The 3003-nt window shown below is 49.6% G+C and overlaps 1 protein-coding gene across 1 annotated transcript; it reads right to left on the minus strand.

Annotated features, from left to right (window-relative positions):
• Nucleotides 1-681: 681 nt before the first annotated feature.
• Nucleotides 682-3003, minus strand: LOC149381885 (scarecrow-like protein 14). The gene has a single exon (XM_089630753.1). The coding sequence runs from the start codon at nt 2815-2817 to the stop codon at nt 1036-1038; it is 1782 nt and encodes a 593-aa protein (XP_089486879.1). The 5' UTR covers nt 2818-3003; the 3' UTR covers nt 682-1035.

Consider the following 3003-nt stretch of genomic DNA (forward strand, 5'->3'; position numbering starts at 1 on the left):
ATAGTTTCATTTTGGCTATTTTGTTACACTGCCCAACAATAAATCTAAACTATTTTATTTTATCAAACATTAAATTTTACTAATTATTAGTTTGAAAAATGTTTATAAAATGAATCACTAATCAAATTTACTGATAAGTAGGTCATAGGTGGTTGGCTTCTCTTCACGTGTCCAGCCCAAAATATATTTCGAGAATATTGACGTAAATGAAGAGCAAAATGAAATCAGTTCAATGAAACAAGCCATGAATATTTAGAAAACGACTCACATCAATCCTTAAGACATTGCCAAATCAACGACCATTTGAGATTGATCTCGATTTATCATTTACATCTCTTTCGATCCTTCTCGTGAATAGTTCTGTCTCACGCCCGCCAATTTTGAAACATTGCCACCACTGCCTTAGAACTTTCCACTCGTGACTCCAAAGTAAATTAAAGTTCAAAATATAGTCGAGTTAAAATCCATTTTTTGGTATAGTAAATAACTTTTTTAATTTCAATTTCTAGAAGTCATAAACATTTTTTCTAATTATATATTTAAACATAAGCTCCACAAATTTCTATTAACATCTTGTCAAAGATATATATGTATTATTTTATAGAATACTCTAACTTATGTTTTAATAAATTCTGATCCATGGACCATAGTTATACTAAAATCAAAATACATGCATCTCAATTATCCCCAAATATATTATATTTTAATCCAAACCAAACCTTCCAACCACAAGTATGATTAGATAATAGACCACACTTTATGACTTTATTACAACGCTATTGCGTGTCAGAGAAATTAACGAGACTACTCGTGGGCTATATAATAACATGGGAGATGCTTTAATTCGTCCACTTTACTTTCACAGCAGTAGCTTATCGAATATCTAAGGGCCTACCCAAATTACAAATCAATCAACCAATAATTAGTCCTACTTAGTAAAACGCGACTCGAAAGAAATACATGTACACTTGCGAAATGCAAATAAGTTATGGTCCAAGGTAAATAAAGAAACCAAGCAAAAAACTACAAACTTTGTTAATTATAAATAGGCTTCCAACAAGAGAGAGCATACAAACGCTTTCCTTTCCATCCCTGCACCAGCCATTTCCCGTCGCGCTCCACCGTGAATCCAGCGTTGTACGACGACCTCACCGTGTTCCTCACGGCCTCGAAAATGTGAGGGTCCAGCGGAAGCTGCGCGAACCCGGCGCGCACGATCCGCCCCTCCCACTGCCGGTACGTCTCGGGCCGCTCCACCCTCGCGGGGCCCTCGCAGGAAATCGCGTTCTCGATGTACCGTCCGTAGACGGCCCTCTCGAACATCTCGCGGTGGCGGTCCCCGCCGCACTCCTCCGTGGCCTCGAAGAGCGGCCCGAAGTGCCCCGCGGCCCCCGCGGCCCGCTCCGCCAGCCCCGGGGCGTTGTAGTCCCCGCTCACCACCCCGTGCACGAACACCGTCGGCCTCGCCCGCCGGATCATCCCCAGGACCGCGTCCCGGGGGCTCGGCCCGGGGGCGGGCCCGGGGGCGGCGTCGCTGACGTGGCGCAGTCGGTTCATGCAGTTGGCGACGACGAGGTCGCCCCCGCGCACGTCGAGGTCCTCGAACTTGATGTCCTCCCACCTCCGGGAGATGACGTGGAGCTCGGCGGGGACGTTGAACCTCGCGCAGTAGTCGAGGAGGCGGCGGCGGGTCTCCTCGGACTTTTCCGGCGGCTGGGGGAGCTCGATTCCGGTGATCCTCAGGGCGGGCGGGCCGCCGGGCCGCTGGGAGAGGCGCTGGATGAGCCCCGGCCATTGGAAGCCGAAGAGGATCCCGAAGTCGATGATGTGGATCCGCGGGGCGGCGGAGGCGAGGCGGCGGATCGTGCTGTTGGCGTAGCAGAAGGACATCCGGAAGAACGGGCAGGTGGTGACGTGGAGCTGGTAGGCTTTGAGGATGTCGGAGGGTGACATGTCGGCGGTGCCGATCGGGAGAAACTCGGCCGCGGTGGTGGGTCCGCCGGCGGCGAGGCGGGTTTCGAGGGCGTTGGCGAAGTAGTGGGCTAGTCGCTGCGTCGGGTCTCCGGTCGGGGAGGATCGCCGCCGGAGCTGCCCGAGGAGCCTGCCCGAGGCGGATCTGTCGTTGGATTCAACTGCCCCGGCGCACTTGGTCACGAGGGTCAGGAAGTCAACGGGGGTTTCTTCCTCTTCGTCGTCGCTGATGTTGATGTTGTTGTTTTGGTCTATGCTCTGCAGGGTTTGGACGAAGGAGGTGAGATCGTCGCTGTCGCTGTCCCAGTGGAGCTCTCTGTCGAAAAGCTCCACCGGAGCGCAATCGTCGGCGTAGAGAGCCATGTGTTTGTTTCCCCTCCTAAACCCTTCTCCTTCTTCTTCCTCCTCGTCTTCTCTGATTCCATAACCGAACTGCGAAATCCGATTTCTTTTTCCCCTTTTCTGTCCGACTGTGTACGCGTTCGATTTGTTTGCGCTAAATTGGAAAACAGGCTGTTTTTCTACTTCACGAATCGAATCTGACTCACCTGGATGGTGGTGGTGATAAAATGGGTTCTTCTGATCGGGTTTATCTTCTTCTTCCAGGAGAACCTCGCCGATGAACTTGAGGGTGGCGGAGAAAGAGTCGTTGATCCCCGGTGAATCGCCCTCGAATCCCAGGGTCGGAGATCCGCCCAAAAGGTGGTCGAAAGGGCTTTGACGACATTGATTCGGCGATCGTTCTTTGTACGAATCGAGGGAAATGGGAGAAGATGAAGAGGATGAAGGGTTGGGGATAGAGCTGTTCACGGTGAAGGAACAGAACTCTTTAGAAAAAGCATCCATGGATGAATGAAAGCAGGTTTTTTAGAGCACCCTGAATCGGAAACTAAATTCGGCGTTGCAAGAGGGGACTCAATTCATTGAGCATAGAATTTTTTTCAATTTTCTTTTTCGGGGATCAGAATAGAATAGTTGAAGATGAATGAAGTGGGTATATAGAAAAAGTCACGGGCTTTTGTCTTTACTTCG

This window comes from Urtica dioica, chromosome 11, assembly GCF_054948205.1.
Source record: "Urtica dioica subsp. dioica isolate 48M chromosome 11, U.dioica_male_clone48M_v1_H2, whole genome shotgun sequence".
NCBI classification, from domain to species: Eukaryota; Viridiplantae; Streptophyta; class Magnoliopsida; order Rosales; family Urticaceae; genus Urtica; species Urtica dioica.